We start from the raw sequence: 22369 nt of genomic DNA on the forward strand, positions 1-22369 counted from the left end.
CTCCCTCCATCTATGTTTATAAGGCATGCTATGGCTTGGCACAATCTTCCAAATAACTCTTTGACCATTCATTTATCTTATATTATATTGTTTATGGTTATAAACTTACGATCATTATAGAGTATATTTGATTATGAATCCAACCATATAAAATTTACATTATAAAAATAAAAAATAAATAGTTAAAATTATTGGTCAAAGATTGCAATGGTTGAATCTTGATATGCGTGTGAAGTGAGACACTGATCATTGCTTTGAATCGACAATCCAATGGCATTCCTCCTCTAGTTCATGGTAGAGATTATGGAAATCTCTTTTTCTTTAGATAATGAGAGATGATGGAAATCTACAGGCAGCCAGGCAGACGACAGACAGACAAACGTGCCCACCCCATCAACAAATTTAGCCTGCAGGACGGCGGCCGGTGTGCATGACATGCCATCTCAATTGCTCCGTTCGCCGATCGCCGCCGTTTAAAGCTCGACCGGCCCAACCAATCTGTACCGACCAACCATACGTTCATGTTCCATTCAATTCCGGTGTTTGTGCTGCACAAGTCGCTCGCACTCGAGCAACGCAAATCAAGCAAGCCCAGCTAGCTTGCTTGCCAGAATTTCTAAGCTGTCGATGCAATGCCGCATGCCTGGCACATATTCTTCCCCGTTTTTCCTTTTCGTTCACTTTCTTTTCAAAACTCAAAGTTTTCACTCTGCACTCAGCACTCCTAGTCAGAATTTCTAAGCTGTCTATTTCTAACCTTACCATTAAATCTGTAGGAAAATTAATGTGCTCAATCGCTTCCTTTTCAAAATTCAAAGCACTCCTAGGAGCACTCTTTCAGGGACCATAGTTTCAAAATTGATCCTTCTGTTAACCGGCGCACTCTTTGAGGGACATTTTTTATACAACTTGGAGCATTTGAGACATCAATTAGACCCTGTTTTCTTCTGTTAACCGGCGCACTCTTTCAGGGAACATAGTTTAATTATGTGCTAATCATATACTCCTAGTAGGATAATGATGTGATAGTAGTGCTCACACTCAGCAACTCCTTCCCTGCTAAAACCTGACCAATTTAAATTCTAGGCACCCAGCAGGCATTGAGCTGTCTTCTCCTAACCCTGCATCCATATCTTCCAAATGATCTGTACTCCTAATTCTATTCTATCAATATATGGCAAGCACTCGTACACAAGCAAGCAGCACCAGCTGCAGAAGGATGTCAAATTTGTCATGCTCGTGCCCTGTGCAGGTGCAGCTAGGGCAGGGGTCGTCGGCGCCAAATAAAGTCTTCATCAACTCCCCTTGTTTCGGCGCATATTGGGCGGCGGCGTCTCTTGACAGACAGTGATTGGCACGTTTGTGTTCAGTAGGTACACACCAAACAGAACCCTTCCAGCAGCCATGATCGCTGTAACCTTGATACTTCTGGGCTATTCGGTAGGTCTGTTTCTGAATAATGTAGTGCCTGTTTAGCTCTTAAAGAAATGGCATGTTTTGATGCAAATGGAACGTTGTGATTACTTGAAAAACAGAGTCAGACGCACATGGCCTTGTACCATAGCTAGCTTCTTGTCCTCTGATTATGTCAAAGTTTCTGCTGGGAATTCAAACTGAGCATGAGACGGGGGGAAAAAGAAAAGTTCAGGCAAGTCAAATGGCAGAGCACAATAGACAAACCAGGGTAGATTAAATCTGCGTACGAGTAGTAGCTCTGCTAGATCACTGGAGCTACGTTGCAATTGTTTGTGGGCAAGCAGGAAAGGTGCCTTTATTTGTGGAGACGCTGTGGATCGAGGAGCGCCGTATCACTGTTTTGACAGCAAAGCTGAGTTGTAAAGAGGGACTCTTTTGATGAACAAAACGATGAGGCAGGCGTCAGTATTACAGGTCTCGATCGAGCTATATAATATGCCATCGGCTCATCATGGTTCCCGCCGCGGATTAAGCGCTTCAAATTTTCAACAATTCCAGTTGTTCCTTCCTTTACATCTGAAACGGCTCCAAAATATGACTGGGCTGCTCCTTTTTAGGAAGGACCAGAGACTGGCATTCTGAATTTGTGGCTGCAGTTTGATCTTACCATTCACAAATCCTAATTCCAGCAGAATGCACTGCAACGGTAGAGTTCCTGAAATTTCCCTGAATCCATTAGAGAAGCAGCACATTTTTACTTTCTGTTTGCATGAGCAGTGACGAGGCAATCAACGGAATTCAGATGCTGCCAACGCCAAGAGCTACTACCTACCAACAAATCAATTCTAGTTTGAAGAAGCATCAATTGAAGGCCAAACGGTTCTTCCTCGATCGATCGACCACCGCCTCACCCATAATTCAGCAGCCGCTAGTGCTAGGTGCTAATTCAATTCCGCCGGTGGCACATTTAGGTAGACCTTCCAGAGCCGTATTATGTGTCACAATCATTATCGAACATGGCTCGTGTCCCCCCAACAACATCTCCTCCTCCTCCCTCCATGTATTTATATGCAATCGCCCGGCCACGACCCACTGGCGGTAGTGGCAGTACAATCCCCAGCTCAGCATCGCCTCCCATGGCCTCCTCCTCCTCCAGTTGTCACAAAGGCCGCCGCCTTGCCGCCGGCATTGCGCTCCTCCTCCTCCTCCTCGCCGGCAATGCCGCCGCCTACCCCGGCGGCGGCGGTGACCTGAGGTACCAGTTCCTGTCGCAGCAGAACGCGGCGCGGGCGTCGATGGGCCTGCCGCCGCTGGTGTGGGACGAGCGCGTGGCGTCGTACGCGCGGTGGTACGCGCAGTCCCGGCGCGGCGACTGCGCGCTGGTGCACTCGTCGGGGCCCTACGGCGAGAACCTCTTCTGGGGCAGCGGCACCGGGTGGGCGCCCGCGCAGGCGGTCGGCGCCTGGCTCTCCGAGCGCCCCCGCTACGACTACTGGAGCAACAGCTGCTACGGCGGCATGTGCGGCCACTACACGCAGATCATGTGGCGGAGCACGCGGCGGGTGGGCTGCGCCATGGTCACCTGCTACAACGGCCGGGGAACCTTCATCACCTGCAACTACGACCCGCCGGGGAACTACGTCGGCGTGCGCCCGTACTGAGCGGCGGCTACTGGTTAACCGGTGGCCGGGCGCCGGTGAACGATCACCTACTACCTCTTCTTCCATGCCACTATCGCCTTGATCCGCGGGGCCACCCTCCGCACGGCTGCTAGCGAGCTAGCTGGCCGGCATGCTGCTGCAGCCTGGCTCTCGCTGCCCACCATTAATTCGTTGTCACGACATTGGTCGAGATGCTACAAGTGTACAAAAATGCATCATTATTTGTTACGGTACTACCATTACTATTTACTTTCTTCTTCTTTTTCCCTGCCAAGATATATCTATATATACCGCGAGGTTATTCGTAGGACCCGGGAAACTGCAACGAAATTTGAGCTAACAGAATGAGAACCTCTTTTTCCCCTTCTTGGACGCTGCAGTTTGTTCGGCTCTGCTGTTGAACTCGCGCCTTTGCGTGCAATTTGTAAAAACTAAACTAAAAAGTGATATTGTGATGCTGCTGCAAGAATGGCAGCATTTGCAAAAAAAAAATGATGCTCCTTGCTTTGGTTGAACCAACGATAAAGATCGCTTTCTCGCGTGGCTTTTAGGCGATTCGATTCCATTCCGTGTCGCTGTCGCAGCTGCACGCAGCTCCTGATTGGTGGTTGGTTGGGTTGGTTGGCGTAGCAACTGCAGATCGAGCTTTGGAGACTGGGGGAAACGACTAGCGAATGAGCTGTTAAATGAGCGTGCACGTCAGCATGTGGCTGGACGGAGGAGACTGCACTGCACGGGGAAGACGCCCCTCTCTCCGAGCCTGCTGGTGCTGGGCCTCCTCCTCTGGTCCTCTGGCGCTCTCTCTCAAGTCAAGTCTGAACGTGTGTGCGTTATGGGCAGGCAGTTGGAATCCGATGCGATGCGACGCGACGCCACCGGACTCGCCTTTAATGAGATCTCCCCTAACTCTGCGGCGTCCTCGTGATCCACCCGACGCCATGGCCGATTGGCAGCGGAGCGCCGCCCGGATCCGTCAGGAGCGAGCAAGTGGCCCATCGCCGCGCGCCAGTAAACAGGAGTAAACAACACCCCCCCCCCCCGGCCGTGCACTTGGACAGAGGCACAGAGCTGCCTGTATACGTAACGCGACAGCTGCTCCAACAATTATACTGCCGCCGGAAACTTGGCATCGCCGCGGCGGCGGTGTTCAGTTCGATCACCGCACGCGGCGCCACATGTTGCAACATGTGCCATCGAAGGAGCAAATTGGTCTCAGAATATCAAGATGCAATTCGATTCGGAGCTCAACGCCCCACTGGTACGTCTCTCTGCATTGTTTGTGTGCTAAAAAGTTCTGAGCTCGATGATTAACCAGTTCATGTACCCATACCAGCATCACCATATCAGCAATGCGGTTCATGCAACTATAACCTCACCCATGTAAACTTAAAATGCCAAGCAAGACATACTAGGCAGGAGATTGTTGCATCGGACAAGCTCCCCACTTTTCAGTTGGGAGTATATTTTTGTACTCGAGTGCTGACATAGGCATATACGCCTGCACGATCAGGTCAGAGTCAGACTCGATTAGAAAATACTAGTGCCTGGGCTGGGCTACGCGACATACGGACCCAGCGGAGAACCATAAAAATACCCCGCCGCGCCATTTCCAGCGCAAATGACGCCCCTCGCATTAAACATGGCCAACTCCAATTCCTGCTGTGTGCTACGGAACAATATGTTCTCCCCATGTGCCCTGGCAAACCACTTGTTGCCGAGAGACGGGACTGCGTCGTCAGTCACTTGCTTTGAACGAGCTCGTTTGTTTTTGGTTCTTCACGTCTGCAGCGGCAGTGGATTTGACAGAAGGCGTGGTTGCGTAAGCATAACACGACGAGGAACCTCTGCGATGCCATCTGTTCCGGCAATGGCTGGACGGGAACTGAGCGACCAGAGGTCTGCTCGCTTTAGCTTATTGAGCTGGTTTATCAGCTATCAAACAGTATTTTTTTCTCACAACAAATCAGCTATTTCAGCTTTTCAGTCGGATTATAAGCTGAAGCGAATGGACTCAAAATTAATGTTGCATCTATACAAAAGTCTGATGGCGAAGGTGGGATGTTCCGGGGAGCACAGCGCTGTATGCTCACTAGTATGTCAATGTTAAATCAACAGAGTTTTTCTTGGCCCGGTGCGACTAATTACGTTCTTGCTTGCTCGGCCCAGTTAGCATACGATCTACGTAGGCCTAACACTGGGCCAGCTTAGACGCGACGGCAGCCCAGGTAGTAGTTGAAATTGCTAATCGAGTTGATGCGCATGCTGCTGCATGCACATAACCAACGCTGCGCCGCGACGCGGGAGCCGTTAGCGTTCATCATCGAACGGAAAAAGGCGACTGAAACATTTTGGGACACGCGTGGGCATCGGGCCAATCCCTTCTCGGTGCGTGGCAGCGGTTGTTGGTTGCAGCAGCCACATGAGGATCGGAGGAGCAATCAGCAAAGCCACACAATCCAGGCAACTTTGCATTGCGGGCTCGCTCGTGACCACGGCGGAAGCATCTGGAACCGCCGTGCATCGGTCACGGGTGCCCATCCGTCCTGTACTCAAGGAATCAAATGGCAAATGGCACATCTAATCTAAGAAACCTGATAAGATACCAGTAAATGGGTAAAAGGAGCCAGATGACAGTCGCCATCGAGTACTGGGTGGTGACCGCTGCTTGTGTCACGTTCCTCACCGTGCCTACAATGTGCAGCGCACGGACGGTTTCTTTCAACTTAATTTCTAACAAATCTAGTGCACTCATTAATCATTATGGTACCAAGGCATTATGCAGCTGCCTTCGTACCAAAACCTGCATTAGCGCCATAAACAAAATCACCAACAATCAAAAACCAAACCAGGTCGTCCTTTTGTCAACCCAAGACGACAAAAGCCACGCGAGTATCGAGCCACTGGCCGGCTCACGGGTGGCAGCGACAAGCGAATGAGTGATCCCCCATTGGCCATCGCGTACGTCGCTTAAATCCCGAGCCCCACAGGCCACAGCTCCCGTCCGTTACACCACGACGCCACGCACGCAGCTAGCGACCAAGAAAAGAAACCATGAGGCCACCCGCGCCCCTGCTGCTCTGCTCCCTCCTCTGCCTGCATCCACTACTCGCCACCATCCCTCCAGCGAGCTCCTCCAAGGCGGCTCCGGCGTCGTACGCCGCCGCCACCGGCCGCCAGGGCGAGCCGCAGCCGCCGCCGTACGCGCGCAATGCGACGGTGTACGAGGCCTCGGCGGCGCTGTGCCCGGGGTGCGGCGCGTGGGCGGAGTCGCTGGAGTTCCTGTACTACCACAACCTGGTGCGGCTGGCGCGGTGGGAGGTGCCGCTGGCATGGTCGCCGCGGATGGCGTCGTACGCGCGGTGGTGGGCGGCGCAGCGGCGCGGGGACTGCGCGCTGCGCCACTCGTTCCCGGAGGGCCAGTTCGCGCTCGGGGAGAACATCTTCTGGGGCGGCGCCGGCGGCGGGGCGTGGCGACCCGGGGACGCCGTCCAGGACTGGGCCGCCGAGGGCGTCGACTACTCCTACGCCGCCAACGCCTGCGCGCCGGGCAGGGAGTGCGGCCACTACACGCAGATCGTGTGGCGCGACACCACCTCCGTCGGCTGCGCCAGGGTCGTGTGCGACGACGGCGGGGTGTTCATGACCTGCAACTACTACCCGCCGGGCAACGTCGTCGGCCAGAGGCCCTACTAGGAGCGTCCTCAGGAATCATCTGTGCAGGTTCATGTGACGGAGTGTCAGAGTCGGATTCGAACTCGATCGTGTGTAAATATTCAGCTCGCGGTCGTTCTCGGCGGTGAAATGATGCAAATCAGTGGAGTATTTCACTAGTATTTGTCTCCGTAATTCAGGACTTTCTTTGCATGATGTTTTTTTTATCCGAATAAAATGTGAGAGTTGCATTCCCTGTGATTTACTGCTGCTCGTCCCTTCGTTGTGGCGAGTAAATTGGTGAATTTTGTGACTAGGTTCTTCGTAGCTCTGGCGACATTGAACACAAGTGCACACAACGGGGTAGAAGACGATTGATTGCAAAGTTCTGGGCTGCAGCTGGGCTCGGTTCTAAGGCCCGTTTTATGCCTCCTGGGCTTCTGGCCCAGTTTATCGATTCAGGGCTTTCTGAAGAAACTTCATGAATTTTGAGCTAATTCTGTTGCTCGTGGAGATAATAAAATTTCTGTTGCTCATGCAAATTTCAGTGGATTATTCCCGCTTTATACACTGATGAAAATGCTTGTATGCACGCACGCACTCACATCTACAAACACACATAGGCATATTATACCCTATGAACACCTTCAATCAGTCTTAAATGCTAAACAGTAAATAGTCGGCCATGTAACAAATCAAGTATATATATTTATCCATGGGAACACTAAGTATTCATATGTATGAATGTTAGAATTCAAGTGCAATCGCTGGTAGCACGTTGTTTAGTTCGCCTAGTAACGTTTAATTCCATTCAGTTTAGATCGTTTACTCCCGTACTTTTGAACATTTGAATGGTCAACTGTTTGATAGATCGTTTACAGCCTAAACAACATAGTAACATCTGTTTACCATTTGGACGCCATTTAAACAGTCGTTTAGGTGAACTTTGTAGGTCAATGGATCTTATAATTGATAAAGTCGCCACAAACACATCACCTACCAGTAAAACTATAACATTGTCGATTCCTAAAATAATTTAAAATACGAGTATTCATGCTATGGCTAAGCTATGCGAACATTTTTCACCATAACGCTTGCTACGTTTGTGACCTCTCTTGTTAAAAGATAGCTTGCTACTCCATCTGTCCCAAATTACTATTCGTTTTGACTTTCTAGATACATACTTTTTGATATACTTATGTCATATCAAAAGTTATGTATCTAGAAAAGTAATTTGGAACGGATGGAGTATATTGAAACGCCAGCAGACTTATTATATGCATTCATGTGCGTGTGGCATTAAGTAGTTTCGAGTCAGCGTATAACATTACGCCTTTTTAACACAGATGGAAAATCAACAATAACTGAAAGTCAATACAGTATTCTAATAAAGATAATGTAAGTTGAGATACGAGGAGAAAGATGTGGTTCTCATCATGAGTTCATGCCATGAACAAAACAAACGAGGACAAACCCACAAGCTCGTCACTCTCATGCATGGCATATATCACCTAACAACTGAACTCCCAACAAATATGTAATTAGCTAGGTATAAGAGGAAATTAATGTAAAACAGGAGCACAAAGCATGATTAGGAACGGTGGTATAGCGGCACCCACTGGCGGAGGGACGGGATCAGAAGGGCTTCTGCCCCATGACGTTGCCCTGCGGCTCGTAGTGGCATGCCATGAGCGTCTCCCCGGAGGCGCAGTCGACGGTGGCGCAGCCGAATTCCTTGCTGTTCCGCCACACCATCTGCGTGTAGCGGCCGCATCCCTTGCCGTCGGCGCAGGTGTTGGAGCCGTAGTCGAAGTGCTGCTCCTCCTCCGCCCACGCCGCCACCGCGTCGCTCGGCAGCCAGGTGGCACCCGCGGGGCCCAGGAACACGTTGATGCCGGCCGCCGGCGCCGCCGCCGCGCAGTTGTCCTTGAACTGGGCCACCCACGCCGCCGCCCGGTCCGAGAGCTCCTGCGTGTACTTGAGCGGCCGCACGTTGTTCTTGGCGCGGAGGTGCGCGTGGGGCACGTCGAAGTCCTGCCCGACGCAGGTCTGGAGCAGCCGGCGAGGCGCCGCCGCCGAGCCCGGGGAGGAGGCCAGCAGGACGACGCCGACCAGGACGAGGCACCACGAGAGCCTGCTGCTGGTTCTTGAGCTGCACTCCATGGCGACGACCAGTGTTCCCCGGCACTAATGAGCTAGAGCTAGGTAGCTATAGTACTCTAGCAGCGTAAGAAATGACGATGCCAATGGCTTCTTCCTGCTGGCTGTTATATACGCGAGCATTGCCGACAAATAAGAAATTCACCACCGATATTTATGATCTTTATTAGTTTACGAATTATCATTAGCATATGCATCCAGTGCAGTAGTGGTAGATCGATGGATCCGCTGATCGATGAAGAAGAATCATGTCATGTGATCGGGGCACGTCCATTGAGAAGAAGGCGTCCTGCAACTCTCGCGATCGATCGAGGCAGGCCGTCGTGTGTCCTCGTTTGACCTGCGATTTCATTATTGAGCTGCGCAGTGTACGAACGTTCTTAAATGTTTCTCTCTCCTCCATTGGTCGGTTTGACACCTTGGGCAAATCTATGGAGTCGGGGTCAGAGGATGCCGGCCTAGGACGATGGAGTCTCAGCTCGTCAGTTTGCAGGTGAAGTAAACGCTTTGAAAAGGCCAAAAGGGGTTTGGGGCGATTTGTTCAGTGTCTTCAGTGTAGTTTAATGGTTTCTCTGCAGGGATTTCTCGCAAATAGAAGCATTGACATGGGAACACATGGTTTCATGTGGCTCAAGCTGCGGCCTGACAAGCTCGATCGACCGCGCGCATCTAGGATCGAGGGACTGACTCATCAGTCGGTGGGTGCGTCCCCTGTGTGCGTGGAAGCTTCGTTTGCTGCAGTTCTCTCATGCCACTGGGTGATCGACGGATTAAACAAACTTCTGCAATCTGCGTAGTACGGTCGCTCATCTCCTAACGAGCATAGAAAAACTGTCTAAAATAGGAAGAAATGGACCGTTTGCAATTTGTTTGGGGGTCAGTCGATACATTTGGCCCGTCAATAGGAAGTTCAAGGCCCAATGGCAAAGCTAGTCTTATTGGGCCTCCCAGTCTCTTTATGGCAATATAAAAGGCCGACATCCCACGGTTTAATTAGGACCGCTCGATGTGTCAGGCATACGAATCCGCACGCCAATCGCTATCGTCGATTTCCCTTGAAGCAACGGCTCACCTCTCCAGCAATTCCAGAACCGTCCGACGTGGACCCGCAACCAACCGGGAAATGCCCGCGTCTTCCAGATTCTACACTTCCGCCACGTGCTCCCCGGTCTCCGCCTCCTCCCGTTCCCCTCCTCACCGCCGCCGCTACGCCTCCCTCATGGGCCAGTCTCCGAGCGCGCCCCCGGGGCGCAACCGGAGCCGGAGCAGCTCGCGGTGGCCGCAGCCCGGGCTCGGGCTCGACCTAGGAGTCTTTCTCGGGCGCAAGCCGCGGCCGGGGGACGAGAGGCTGGACCTCGCGAACTGGATGCGATGCTTCCTGTCGCAGCGTCTACCGCCTCCGACAGCGGAGGCGGAGGCCGACGCCGAGGGGAAAGCCGCTGGGAGCCGCGAGGAAGACGAGATCGGTGGCGAGGAGGCGGACCACCTCGTCGTCATGGTAAACGGGCTCTACGGGAGGTGGGCACTCGATGGTTCCACTTGGCTGCTTGTTGTTCTCAGTTTGGTGCTCTTGTGTATTCTAATTTTGGTGGTTCGAACAGTTCGGCGGACTGGAAATTTGCAGCGGAGCAGTTCGTGAAGAGGTTGCCTGGGAAAGTCTTTGTGCATCGTGAGTGCTTATATTGTGTAGTCTGTACTCGTTTTGCACTTCGAATTAAAATGGAACGTGTTATCACAAAGTTCAGACATAGAAATGTGGGGGTCAGTATACACCTTGCAGGTGCCTGTTAGTGCAATCGCTGGGTAAATTTTGCAACGTTAATTGAAACACGATATAGCTATTGAGAATCATAGCTTGAAATCAATGGAAGCAGTACACTGACATGATGAAAATGGCCAAATGGGAGTGATGTTCAGCGCAATCTAGTTTACTAGCTATAATTCTGATATGTCTATTCTTACGGGTATATCATGCTACCCAGCTAGTTTGCCATGGCAAGTATGTTTCAACTTCCACTTCACATTTAAGTGACCATTGACCTGATTGGTTGAACATAATATAATGTGTGCTACTGTAAGAGTACTTGTATTAAATATTTCTGTATGGCAGGTAGTCAGAGCAATCATTCAAAATTAACATATGATGGAGTTGATTTGATGGGCGAAAGGCTAGCTGAGGAGGTACAACCAACAACTAACTTTCATTTTCGTGTACCTTGAGTTTTGCAAATTCATAGCTGAGTATTGTGTTTTCGTTTAGTAAAGTTGACAGGAAATTATAGAATTTATTAGAAGGGTAGATGATGAAACGAATATCTATCGTGCAGGTTCGACAAGTTGTTCAGAGAAGAAGAAACTTGAAGAAGATATCTTTTGTTGCTCATTCGCTTGGCGGTTTAGTAACAAGATATGCAATCGGAAAACTTTATGAACCTGCCACGAATGAAACCTCTTCTCTTGATACTGATAAGCTCTCTGATGAACAAGAAACACCTGGTGCTGGTAAAATAGCTGGTTTAGAACCAATCAATTTTATTACGTCTGCTACACCACACTTGGGCTCAAGATGGAATAAACAAGTAAGTTTCATGGTTATTTACTTATGTGAAGTTGTGAACGCCTGGTACATTCTTCTCCTATCTTATTATTAGCATTTTTATTGCCCAAGTCTCATGAGCCTCCAGATATTCTGAACTTTATAACTCTTAGTCCTTCTATCGACATGGACAAACAGGTCAGAAACCCAGCCATTTGTTGCGTGTTGCATTCTTATTCCTGAATAGCTTAACTTTCCTTCTCTAGTTATTTTTTCATTGCGGTCGTGTCTCAGTTCAATAATAAAACAGTATCAGTAAGCCAGTAACTAAGACCTGATTCCTTTTTATATTTGTGTTTTTCTTCAGCTTCCCTTTCTTTTCGGTGTCCCAGTTTTGGAGAGAACTGCTGCAGGAACTGCACATTTTATAGTTGGGAGAACAGGTACACATTTATTCCTTACAGACAGGGATGATGGGAAGCCTCCACTTCTGGTCCGTATGGTTGAAGACTGTGATGATGGGAAATTCATGTATTGATCCAGTAACTGCACCAAGTGGTATTGATATCTATACTTCATATGCTGCCTTCAAACATCCTTATTACGCTTTTTACCTGATGCAGGTCTGCTTTGCGCTCTTTTAAGCGTCGTGTTGCCTATGCTAATGTAACATATGATCGTATCCTACTGATGCTCAAATTTTCTATTTTCTGTGTAAAATTATAAGTTCAATGTCAAAGATATCTGTTTGTCTGTGCCCTTGACTTATGGAAAAAAGATATAGTTGGTTGGAGAACATCGTGAATTCGGCGTCAGCATGAATTACCAAAAGTAAACCTACACTCCTATTTATTAAGAGGCAATGGAGGTTTTGTTTCCCAGCAAGAGGGTATCCTCATGCTTTACCACTAATATTTTTATAATGTGGCCTTTTGTTTCCCAGCTTAAGTTAACAGCAAAGGATGAAAAGTATCCTCATGTTATTAATGTCGACAACGGAAATTCAGAGGATCATCAGCAAGAGGAGTCTGTAGAAGGTTCGCTGGCAGATAGCTTAGAAGGTAATAATCATTGTGATATATATGCGATACATTTCCACACTTGCGCGAGGGCTTTTGCTCTTTTTTCTGTAGACTGGGTAGAGGTGACTGTTAAGAATTGAAGGAAAACTAGGGAAGTTGCAAACTGAAATCCTGCTAAGTGCTAGCCATTAATTGATAAGCTTATCTAATTTGAAATTACTGATGCAAGTAGGATGCAGTGCTCATGTTTTCAAACTAGAAATTATGATTCAGTGGTTTTTTCTGCTAGCTGTGCATTAAGGGAGGTATTTTTACAGAGAGGATGATCCGTGGCCTTACACAAGTTAGCTGGGAACGCGTGGATGTATGCTTTCATAAAAGCTGGCTAAAATACAACGCCCATCATAACATCCAGGTAAGATTTGGCCATTATTGGAAGACTATTCTCAATTATTCTAGTACAGTTGGACTTGCATTTGTGTTTTTAACGAATTGTGGATTTGTATTACAACTAACTCACCAATTGGGAGTTGAACTGCTAAGCGTATGGCATTGCACCTGTTGGATAGCTGAGGAAGAATCGTATGGGTCATTCTTATTATTCTAGTACCTAGTCAGTAGATGCGGGCCTTCCTGCTGGCATATGTGATATTTCCTCTTTGGTAGTAATAGACATAACTTCCCTAGGAAAGCTACATGATTGAGTGTGCATGCTTTTCCTGATAATACTGTAAGACAGGTGTTCCAGGGAAGTTTAAGCATTCGCTGTTGATTTATAATTCGTGCAGGTTAGGATTCATCCAGTTAATTCGGATGGGGAAGATGTCATATACCATATGATAGATAATTTTCTAGTCTAGACAGCTAGACTAGCTTTACTCAACAACTCTTTCCAATGAGTTCCTCACGAGAGGGTCCTAATCTTTTATGACGTGACCAATGAGCAACTCAATCTAGATAGTTGACTGGTATCAGTGTATCAACATGTACTCAGGCATACTGCCAGGTGATTAGAGCATGTGACCTGATTTTGTTGCTGATTGCTGACAATGTAAAGTGTTAGTAATGTAAATGTTAGCTTGATATTTCAAAATTCTTATGCATTATAAAACGTTGATCAAATTTGGAAGTTGCGACGATGTAAATTTTCCGGTTGCTATCCAAAATGAATATGACCTTTTTGTGCCTGTCTGCTTTATAGTTATTCACTTATTCTGCATCAAAATACCTGCTCTTGAAGTTTTGCCATCAATCCATCATCAAGGTGACAAGCTTTGTCCTGAGGTCTTTCTGTACTGACAAAGTGACTTAATTTTAGATACCTATCGTTTTCCTATTTAGCATTAGCACCACCTACTTAGCAGAAAATGGGAAGGGGAGAACTGGTGGTTGCCCGTTAAACATTCCGATGCAGCTCTAATTATAGTCAGCGGAGGTTAGTAAACAGGAGAGGAAGTATAAAAGAGATGCCCCAAAATAATCTTCTGTACACCACCCCCTCCCCAAGACCTTCGAGGGGATGATCAATAGCCGACATCAGAATTGTAGAGAGTTAGCCTAGAAAAATATAGCAGATCAAGTATCTATACCAATCCAAATAGCGCACAACGTGCATCAGAGGAGGAGAAGCAATAGAAGCTCGTTCGGGGGATGGGCAAGTACAGCGACGGCAAGGACGGCGAGACCGGCGGCAGCTACCCGTTGGTGGCGGTGTGCATCGACAAGGACAAGAACAGCCAGAACGCGCTCAAGTACGCGACTGAGACGCTCGCCCACAAGGGCCAGACCATCGTCCTCGTCCATGTCAACACCAAGGGCACCTCAGGCAAGTGTCCATGGCCGCCTCCCATCACGAGCAATTTCTTGTCGCCGTCGACGATGACCTTCGTGTTTCTGACGGCGGCGTGGCTGCGTGCAGGAGGGGTGGAGGACGCCGCCGGGTACAAGCAGCCGACGGACCCGCAGATGAAGGACCTCTTCCTCCCGTTCCGCTGCTTCTGCACCCGGAAAGACGTACGTACGCGCCCACATCGAACGCGACGACAGCGTTCATGAAGCCTGCTGTGTAATAATGTACGTGTGCTTTCTTGCACGCAGATCCACTGCAAGGACGTGGTGCTGGACGACCACGACGTGGCCAAGTCGATCGTCGAGTTCGCCGCGCACGCCGCCATCGAGAAGCTCGTCGTCGGCGCCACCGCCAGGGGCGGCTTCGTCAGGTGAGCAATGCAACGGCCCTTCTCCGTTGATTTCTAGTCCAGCGCGCATTACATTCCTCAGGCTGGCATTGAGGTCTCCGAACAACAAGTCAAGTGAAAGAAATCCCTTCTGGTTTGGTCTTGTGAAGGTTCAAGGCGGAAATCTGCAGCACTATCTCAAAGACGGCGCCGGACTTCTGCACCGTGTACGTCGTCACCAAGGGCGGCAAGGTGACCTCGGTGAGGCAGGCCATCCGCCAGGCGCCGGCCGTCTCGCCGCTGCGCACCATGATCCAGGGGCCCAAGCCCGAACACGCGCACGCGGCCGCGCAGAAATGGGCGCCGCCGCCTCCATCCTCAAGAGGTTTGTTTGTTCGTAGCATCACAACTCACCCTGCGTATATAACATGATCGCAGAGTACATACAATGAATCAACCAAATTTCAAAATCCAAATTCTGGCAGGTGATGTAGCCGGGACGCCAATGATGCAAGACAATCCCATCATGTAAGTTTCGGTGTTCACTCTTGCGCGATCTCCGACGACGAATGTGCCACGAAGCGAACGCATGGTGACCTCGATGGGTTTTTGTGCACGGGCAGGTCGCCGTTCGCGAGGACGACAGGACTGAGCGCGGGGTCAGCGCGGAAGCCTTTCCCGGAGTTCTCGCTGCCGGAGTCGTCGGACATCTCGTTCATCGGCTCCGCCCCGCGCCGGAGCACGGAGCGGTACCCGCCACGGCTGTCGAACGGGTCGGACGGCCTCGACCAGCACAGCTTCGAGGCGCGCACGCCCAGCCGGTGGGGCGACTCCTTCGGCAACGACAGCACGGCGCACTCCCAGACCAGCACCTCCTCATGGTGCTCCCAGCCCAATGACGACATGGAGGCGGAGATGAAGCGGCTTCGGCTGGAGCTGAAGCAGACCATGGACATGTACAGCACGGCGTGCAAGGAGGCGCTGAGCGCGAAGCAGAAGGCGATGGAGCTGCAGCGGTGGAAGGTGGAGGAGGAGCAGCGGTCGCAGGAGACGCGGCTGACGGAGGAATCGGCCATGGCGCTGATCGAGCAGGAGAAGGCCAAGGCGAGGGCGGCCATCGAGGCGGCCGAGGCGGCGCAGCGGCTGGCGGACCTCGAGGCCCAGAAGAGGATCGGCGCGGAGATGAAGGCGCTGAAGGAGGCCGAGGAGCGGCTCCGTTCCATGGGCTCCGGCGCCGGGGCCCGCGAGTCCGTCCGCTACCGCAGGTACACCATCGAGGAAATCGAGCTCGGGACCGACCACTTCAACGAGGCCCGCAAGGTCGGCGAGGGCGGGTACGGCCCCGTGTACAAGGGCCACCTCGACCACACCCCCGTCGCCATCAAGGTGCTCCGCCCCGACGCGGCGCAGGGCCGGTCCCAGTTCCAGCAGGAGGTGGAGGTGCTCAGCTGCATCCGCCACCCCAACATGGTGCTCCTCCTCGGCGCCTGCCCCGAGTACGGCTGCCTCGTCTACGAGTACATGGCCAACGGCAGCCTGGACGACTGCCTCTTCCACCGCGGCGGCGGCGGCGGCGCCTGCGGGCCGGTGATCCCGTGGCAGCACCGGTTCCGCATCGCGGCGGAGATCGCGACGGGCCTGCTGTTCCTGCACCAGACCAAGCCGGAGCCCCTGGTGCACCGGGACCTCAAGCCCGGAAACATCCTCCTGGACCGCAACTACGTGAGCAAGATCAGCGACGTCGGGCTGGCGCGGCTTGTCCCCCCTTCCGTGGCCGACAACGTGACGCAGTGCCACATGACCTCCGCCGCCGGCACCTTCTGCTACATCGACCCGGAGTACCAGCAGACGGGGATGCTGGGGGTCAAGTCCGACGTCTACTCGCTGGGGGTGATGCTGCTGCAGATCGTCACGGCGCGGCCACCCATGGGGCTCACGCACCACGTGGGGCGCGCCCTGGAGCGCGGCACCTTCGCCGACCTCCTCGACCCGGCCGTCCATGACTGGCCCATGGAGGAGGCGCACCGCTTCGCCGAGATCTCGCTCCGCTGCTGCGAGCTCCGCCGCAAGGACCGGCCAGACCTCGCCACCGTCGTGCTCCCAGAGCTGAACCGCCTCCGCGCGCTCGGCGAGGACAACATGGAGTACTGCAACCCAATGACCGGACGCGGCAGCGGCATGCACAGCTCCTCCGGCTTCCACAGCGGCCACTACTCCCAGCCACGACACGTAGCGCCCTCCCTCCTCTTTGCTGACACTTCTTTGCTGAATCTGATGCATATCGTTGACACTGGTAATCTGACATCTGATGTGCAGGATCCGGCGAGTGATCCGACGCTAGGGAGGTTGCACCACAGCTCCCACGGGAGCCAGTCCGGCATGCCTACAAGGAGGTCCAACTACAACTGAGATATCGCGACAGCATTCGAGTGGAGTGACCATAACCAACCAATCAATCGCCATGAATCACTGCTAGACTGCCCACTGATGCCTAACTGAACTGAAATCGTCTCCTGATCTGAGTAGATAGCTACTATTGCTAACTGAAGCAGGACCAGAAGTAACATGACAATATGCCAATGGTGCGCACTTGGGTATAGTCAATAGTTAAGATGTAATTGTGCAGTACATAGTCTCAAAATTTCTGTTTTATTTGTAAGCGACCTGATATTGCAAAGACAAATTGAAATTGGGTGCCGACACTTTCTCCCAAAAAGTCATTGAAATTGCATCACGTTATGTATAAGGCTGACCGGTGAAGCTGGGCACTGGAACGACCGAACGAGGAACTTCCGAACTTGATTTCTGTTTCGTTCGTCTAGTCGAAGTCACAGCACGGAACGAGGACATTCTCTCTGCCTTTGCCTGGCGCTGAACCGGCAACACGTTTCGCGCAACGTGACGCATCCTGGAACCTGTCGGTTCTCGAGATGGCCAAGGAAAAGTTGGCGTCGTGCTCGTGTCGCCGCGGCCGTTTCCACGCTTTGTCCACACACTGGCGGTACATGGTTTGACGTGCTGTACACCGACAGGCGTATGCCCTGTCCTCGTCAGAACCGCCGGCCTTGTCTGAAACTCTGAACTCTGAAGCTGCGGCGTAGTGAACTGAATAGGCAGCGATTGGGAGCTGTCAACTGACGCAGCCTTGCTAGCAGCTCAAATATGAAATTGCTTCTGTAATTTGCAGCTCTAGGCACGGCGCATGCATCGACGACTCGGCGTTCATCTGACGCCGGGAGGGTGCAGGTTCGACGCACCTCGGAAGTTTGCAGAAGCCGGGACGCGGACGCGACCCCTGCCGGCCGGTTGCCGAGAATCTATGCTACGGATTGCGGAAGTGACACACACACGGATTGCTTTGGTAACTCCGCGTGCTGGGAGAAGGGAGACACCATCATGGTGTGGCGCGGGCCAAACATCCTGCACCCTTCGTGCCTGACACGGTGGTGATCGATCGGACTACTCCTTGGGCCGTGCAACCCGGCCGCTGCGGCGCTGCGGGAGGCCACTGGCCATCGGACATGGACGTTGCTTTCATGTGCCTAGGGATCCGATCCGAGGCCGAAGCCGCGGCTCCAGATCCCGAACGCCCATTGGTGGTGCAGTATGCTACCAGTATAGTACCGCTACAGCACGGGAGACATCACCGAACGAAGATGGCAGGGCCGCTGGCCACTGGATCAAAGTTGAAAAATGCTTTGTTCAGGCTGATGAGATCTCACATTTTTTAAAAAAATTATACAGTATTCGTGAGATGAGACAATGAGCGGAGTGGTGTTCCTCAAAGCTCATACACCCAAACTCCCAAAGCGCCAAAGACCTCTGAGCGTTCCTGCAAAAGTGCACGCCGCATCCTATTTCAGTCCTGCGCTGCGGCCCCTCTGAGGCTCTGACGCAGCCCTCCTCGCAATTCCCATGACGCAGCCAGCACGCACCAATGGCAGCCAGTATGGCGCTCGTGTCAGAGACGAGCAGAGCAGGAGCAGGAGCAGGCTGCGCCACCGACTGCGACGTCTGCTGCTAGATGGGTAGGTAGATGAGATCCTATCCTACTGTAGATACGGTGACGCCGATGATGATCCGTCGCCTCGCTCGGATCCTCGCCGAGGCGAAACTTCCAAACAGTGGCAGCGGCTACGCGACAGCCTACGCTCCTTCCTTCCACTGGCCTGCACCTCTCCTGCTCCCCCACCCCATCGATGCGCCCGTGTCAGAGAGACTTTTCCTTTCGAAGGCCCTATTTCTCCCAAAATCCCAACTTTAGCACTATAAAAAAGAAGATTCTCCATCGTATCAAATTTGCGGTACATGCATGGAGTACCGAATGTAGACGAAATCAAAAACTAATTGCACAGTTTTGTTGTACTTTGCGAGACGAATCTTTTAAGCCTAATTAGTCAATATTTGAATAATAATTCACAAATACAAACGAAATGCTATAATTTTAGTTGTCCAAAGTTATGCACTAAACAAGGTCTGAAGAATCCTCCTCCTGCCTCCTCATCTCACTCTCTTCCTTCTCTTTTCTCTCCTCTCCTCCCCTTCTCTCTCTCCGATCAGCACGCGCCCAGCTCAGGAGTCAGGATCTCCCTGGCCTTCTCTCTCTGCTTGTGGCGTGTGCAGTGCAGCATCGTCCAATCCGACGCCGTTCCGTTCGTTAAGCAACGTCTGGTTCCATGTCACTGGCACTGTTATCCGGGCATAACTGCGCTGTCATCTGACTTGATTATGCGAGCAACACAGCATTGACTTTTCCTGCGCCGCCGCCTCGCCGTACTTATTAAAATCGAATGACGATAGCACGGCGAGAAACACACCACACCACACACTCATCCTAGCGTGGTCGTGACGCTAGCAGGCGGGAAGCAAAAAAAATTCAGAGAGTTGCTCGCTTTTGTTTCGTCAGTGGAGTAAAAAAAAAAGGTTTGTATCCAAGATCCTCATCGCAGTCGCCGTGACCCGCAACAGATTCGCAAGGAGTTTTCCTCCCATGCAACAACTCTGGACGCAGCAGTGAACTGAACGCTGAGCTGCATCATGAATCCGGGGTGAATACTTTTCAAAAAAAAAAAGAATCCGGGGTGAAGGGCAAGGGAATTTCTTCATGCCGTGCTGGAATTCGCTGGGTTCGGGGCGCGGTGCCGTTCATCACGAGTCAGGCAGCCGATACACACACACATGACACGAGACACTGCATGAGAAGGGTGTGCCTCCATTTATTTCACTGCCAAGAAAGACAGAGTCCACACTGCTCATGCTATTCATGCTACTACTCTACTTCCCCTCTCCACAGCACAACGAGCACGGACTATCCTCCGGGCCCCACCTGGCAGTGCAGGCTCACGCCATTCCCACTTTTGCCCTCTCCCTCCATTAATACGTTTCCTATGTGCCGCCCCTTTCGCAGGCCTACAAATCTATCCATTTCCAAGCAACTCTCTCTCTCTCTCTCTCTCCGAGCTGAGCAGTGCAGAGCAGAGGACCTGACCTTCGCTTCGCTTCCCCTTCCCTTCCCCTGCTTTTGGCTGTCCCCCCTGCTCGCCCTCTCCTTCTCTCGTATGCTTCCTTTCACTGCGTAAAAATTAGGATGACACGCCAAGCGACGCCTAGAAATGACCAAAACTCCCTGCATGCAAAGTGGCGCCCGCCACAGGCCCAAAAGAAGCAAACGGGAGAGCAAAACGAGAAAAAAGAAAAGCCACCCATTGTTGCAGGAGTGAGCTTTGCCTGCCGGACTCGGCGGAGCCATCCGTTCTTGCAACACGGCGAGGAGGAAGAATAAAGGAACAGAGCAGGCAATTCCCCGAACCACCCGAGAAATGAGAGGGGGGGGGGGGGGGGGGGTGAATAAAGCCGATTTGGTTCTCGTTTGCAAGATTTGATCCAGTTTTCTTTTTTATAAAAAATAATAGAAGAAGATTTGATCCGGCCATCATTCCGGCCAATCCATCCAGGATTACAGAATCCAAGAAGCCGGCATCAAGACTGCCATGTTGATACCGTCATCATCTTCTCCACCAGGAGTTTGATGGATCACCACCACCAGCTGCTCCATTTCCAATTAATCCAGTGAGTGGCCGATATTAGAATTTAGAAATGGAACGCGATTGCTTTCTTAACAACCCATATTATATGATTATCATTTGGAAGAACATGAACAACATTGGAGATGAGAGAGAGAGGGGAGAGGAAAAGAAAAAAAAAAGTGCTAAGACGCGAATTTAATTCCTGGAGCAACAGCAACAACAATGGATGCGGTGTGACGGTTGCTGTGGCGGTGGCTTGTGAATTCCCAAAATGGCTAGGGAGAACGTCCCTAGATCCCACATCTCATTGCCTGCCAACCAATCAGGCAACCAACCTTTCCATCCATGATCAATCCACCCGGTCGGATCAGGACGGGAACCAATCAATCGGTCGGAATTGTGGATTTGGTGGCGGGTCATCATGACGGCGGCGGGGCGGCGAGGGGCTGCGGCTGCGGCTGCGGCTGGGCCACGAACGGGTGCTGCAGCAGGCGCATCGCGGACGGCCGGTTCGCCGGGTTCTTCTGGAGGCAGAGACTGATGAAGTTCTTGAAGTCCGGCGAGGCGGTGCGCGGCGCCTGCGGCGAGTCGGAGTAGCAGATGGCGCACATGAGCGCGGCCCAGTCGCCCTGCTTGCCGAGGTTCTCGCCGAGGGGGAAGCGGCCCATGTAGAACTCGAGGATGCTGAGGCCGAAGCTCCAGATGTCGCCGGCGTAGCCATCGTAGGCGCCGTCGTTGAGGTCGGTGTTGATGCGCTCGGGGCTCATGTAGGCGATGGTGCCGACGGAGGAGTTGCAGGGGTCCATGGTCTGGTTGAGGATGCGGCCCACGCCGAAGTCGGCGATCTTGACGCGCCGCCCCGAGTCGATCAGGAGGTTGGAGGGCTTGATGTCGCGGTGCACGATGTGGCGCCGGTGAAGGTAGGCGATGCCGGAGAGCACCTGGCGCGCCACGTGCGCGAGGAAGCCCTCGTCGGCGATGCGGCGACCCTCGAGGGATCCCCCGTCCATGTACTCGAGCAGGATCTGGAGCTCGCCGGCCTGCTCGTACATGCCGTGGCAGCGCACCACGGCCGGGTGCTCGGCGGTGCGGAGGATGGCGATCTCGCGCGTGATCTGCCGCCGCACGGCGTCGTCGTGGTTGCCGTAGAGCACCTTGAGCGCGTAGGCGCGGCCCGTGGGGCGGTGGCGCACCATCCACACCGTCCCGCCGGCGCCGCTCCCGATGCGGCGCACGCGCTCCAGCTCGCACAGCGGCGGTGGGTTCGGCGGCGCGGAGCCGGCCGAGGTCGGCGGGGTGGGCGCGCCGAGCGACGCCGGGCCCGACAACGCCCCCGACGACGACGTGGACGACGGCGCGGAGGACGGAGGGAGCGGCAGGGGCAGCGGCACCGCGAGCGAGGTCAGGTCCCGCTGCGGCAGCGGCAGCGTGAGATCCGGGCGCCGGCGCGACCGCCCCGGCGTGCCCGGCTGCTGCGGCGGCTGCAGCGCCCGGGAGTTCGGCGGCCCGCCCGGCCTCATCGCGCCCGCTCTCTCTCGCTCTGTCTCTCGTGCGCGGTGCCGGTCGCGCGTCGGAGACGCGAACGGGAGGAGGAAGAGGGGAGGAGCGCCTCGCGGGACGGGGCGCGTGCGCTGATGGATTGGTGTGGCTCTCGTCACGTTGGAGTTACGTTTTGTTTGGGCTTGCGGAGTGGGAGGTCGGGGCAGGGAAGGCAGATTCG

At 52.6% G+C, this 22369-nt stretch overlaps 6 protein-coding genes across 6 annotated transcripts; 4 read left to right on the forward strand and 2 right to left on the reverse strand.

Annotated features, from left to right (window-relative positions):
- Positions 1-2422: 2422 nt before the first annotated feature.
- On the forward strand, positions 2423-3449 carry LOC117843831 (pathogenesis-related protein PR-1). The gene has a single exon (XM_034724552.2). It carries the CDS (start codon positions 2433-2435, stop codon positions 3075-3077), a length of 645 nt encoding a protein of 214 aa, XP_034580443.2. The 5' UTR covers positions 2423-2432; the 3' UTR covers positions 3078-3449.
- A 2511-nt stretch (positions 3450-5960) lies between these two features.
- On the forward strand, positions 5961-6982 carry LOC117845104 (pathogenesis-related protein PRB1-3). The gene has a single exon (XM_034726018.2). The coding sequence runs from the start codon at positions 6129-6131 to the stop codon at positions 6768-6770; it is 642 nt and encodes a 213-aa protein (XP_034581909.1). The 5' UTR covers positions 5961-6128; the 3' UTR covers positions 6771-6982.
- Positions 6983-8089: 1107 nt separating this feature from the next.
- On the reverse strand, positions 8090-9021 carry LOC117856774 (pathogenesis-related protein PRB1-3). The gene has a single exon (XM_034739166.2). It carries the CDS (start codon positions 8889-8891, stop codon positions 8364-8366), a length of 528 nt encoding a protein of 175 aa, XP_034595057.1. The 5' UTR covers positions 8892-9021; the 3' UTR covers positions 8090-8363.
- Positions 9022-9995: 974 nt separating this feature from the next.
- Positions 9996-13633, forward strand: LOC117840757 (uncharacterized). The gene is given in 10 exon segments (XM_034721280.2): positions 9996-10406; positions 10490-10557; positions 10999-11069; positions 11216-11467; positions 11792-11955; positions 12048-12103; positions 12203-12255; positions 12368-12485; positions 12764-12861; positions 13235-13633. Coding segments are annotated over 10 exon segments (1347 nt in total). The 5' UTR covers positions 9996-10011; the 3' UTR covers positions 13307-13633.
- A 151-nt stretch (positions 13634-13784) lies between these two features.
- LOC117840748 (U-box domain-containing protein 35) lies at positions 13785-17343 on the forward strand. The gene is made up of 7 exons (XM_034721272.2): positions 13785-14271; positions 14365-14459; positions 14544-14665; positions 14794-15008; positions 15109-15151; positions 15247-16852; positions 16940-17343. The coding sequence occupies exons 1-7, from the start codon at positions 14097-14099 to the stop codon at positions 17030-17032; spliced, it is 2349 nt and encodes a 782-aa protein (XP_034577163.1). The 5' UTR covers positions 13785-14096; the 3' UTR covers positions 17033-17343.
- A 3474-nt stretch (positions 17344-20817) lies between these two features.
- Positions 20818-22369, reverse strand: LOC117849541 (mitogen-activated protein kinase kinase 4). Its single transcript, XM_034731150.2, has one exon. It carries the CDS (start codon positions 22167-22169, stop codon positions 21069-21071), a length of 1101 nt encoding a protein of 366 aa, XP_034587041.1. The 5' UTR covers positions 22170-22369; the 3' UTR covers positions 20818-21068.

Source organism: Setaria viridis, chromosome 1, assembly GCF_005286985.2.
Source record: "Setaria viridis chromosome 1, Setaria_viridis_v4.0, whole genome shotgun sequence".
Classification (NCBI taxonomy): Eukaryota; Viridiplantae; Streptophyta; class Magnoliopsida; order Poales; family Poaceae; genus Setaria; species Setaria viridis.